The sequence below is a fragment of the Etheostoma spectabile genome, chromosome 9 (assembly GCF_008692095.1).
Source record: "Etheostoma spectabile isolate EspeVRDwgs_2016 chromosome 9, UIUC_Espe_1.0, whole genome shotgun sequence".
In the NCBI taxonomy this organism is placed as follows: Eukaryota; Metazoa; Chordata; class Actinopteri; order Perciformes; family Percidae; genus Etheostoma; species Etheostoma spectabile.
This window is the reverse complement of record NC_045741.1, coordinates 4,468,275-4,469,561: the sequence shown is the minus strand read 5'-3', so window position 1 is coordinate 4,469,561 and position 1,287 is coordinate 4,468,275. Positions and strand designations below refer to the sequence as shown.

The window sequence follows — 1,287 nt, the reverse complement described above, 5'->3', positions numbered from 1 at the left end:
AATTCAAAGTGCTTTACACAAAAATCAGTTAAACAGATAAATGGGACCAATTAATTACAGCAAACTAATGCCTTTAAAAAAACTTCTTAATTATCCCTTGGTCAACTTGCTTAAATATCAACTATTTTTGAGTACTTATTATATATATTATTTATACATATTTTCTGCACTTCACTGCTAGGACAATCTGCTCTACACACTATTATGTTGAAGTCAAATGCAGAATAACACATCTCTATAATTCTGATAAAACTGATTATGTCACAACAAATATTGTACAGAAAAACTAGGCACAGCTGAATAACTTTGGTGTTATGCAGAGACAGATGTACTCACAGCTGGGTGGTCCCTGCCTAGAGTCTTCTCCCTGATGGCCAGAGCATCATTCAGCAGGTTGGCTGCCTCCTTATATTTGTTCTGATCCCTAAAACAGACAGAAGCAGAGTCAGACAGAAATACACAGACACAGATGGACAGAAAAGCACACAAAAAGAGAAACAAACTATGTCAACAATTTCCACTAACAGCCCATTATTTTCAGGTGACATGGTCCAAAGAGCTTTGCAGAAGTTCCCACAGTCAATTCAACAGTTCTCTAACAACAAGCTGACCAACTCTCTCATTCCTGGCTATTCAAAGGATAAGATTTGTGGAAGCAAGAAACATGGGTCCAACCACTGTAAAAGACTTGTCCAGCTCTTGTGTGTCATTCTTTTGTTCTTTTGTTCTTAAGATGGGAGATTAACACTTGCCCAGTTCTATTACTGTACTGTAAATCTTTGGCTGCGTCTGCTGTTTGCCATGGTCCACTTCTGTTGTGGGAAGGCGTCATATGAGTGGTCCTATAGAGGCCTGTCACACAATGCTTTGAGGGTTGTTACCAAAAGGCTTTAAAAGGGACATAACACCGTATTGTGAAGAGAAAAAGTTAGAAAAAGACTACATATCATAACCATTATCACATATTTCTATTTGGAGAAAAAAACCTTTTTCTGAAGGATCCAAAAAGGTATTCACATTGGGCTATGAAAGCAACAAGGATAAAAACATTCCTGTAATTGATAACTACCAAAACACTGCACCAGCATTCACTAACAAGCTTCAACCGGCCCGTCAGACACTGCCTACCAAGAGCCTGGGTCGGTCCCAAGTTTCGTCCTAAAAGGGAGTTTATTCTTGTCACTATCGCACTAATTGCTCTTGGGGGACTTACTAGAAATGTTGGGGCTTTGCAAATTATAAAGTGTGGTCTAGACCCCCTCTATGTGTAAAGTGTCTCGAGATAAC

At 38.9% G+C, this 1,287-nt stretch overlaps 1 protein-coding gene across 8 annotated transcripts in view; it reads right to left on the bottom strand.

Moving 5' to 3' along the window:
- Positions 1-1,287, bottom strand: part of klc1a (kinesin light chain 1a) — a 43,580-nt gene that overhangs the window by 23,977 nt on the left and 18,316 nt on the right. For all 8 annotated transcript variants that reach the window (XR_004333671.1, XM_032527132.1, XM_032527129.1 and 5 more), the window contains exon 6: positions 337-424. Coding sequence is in view for 7 of the 8 variants with exons in the window: in XM_032527132.1 (XP_032383023.1) it covers positions 337-424 (88 nt within the window). In the remaining variant the exon portion in view is untranslated. The remainder of the gene's footprint in view (positions 1-336; positions 425-1,287) is intronic.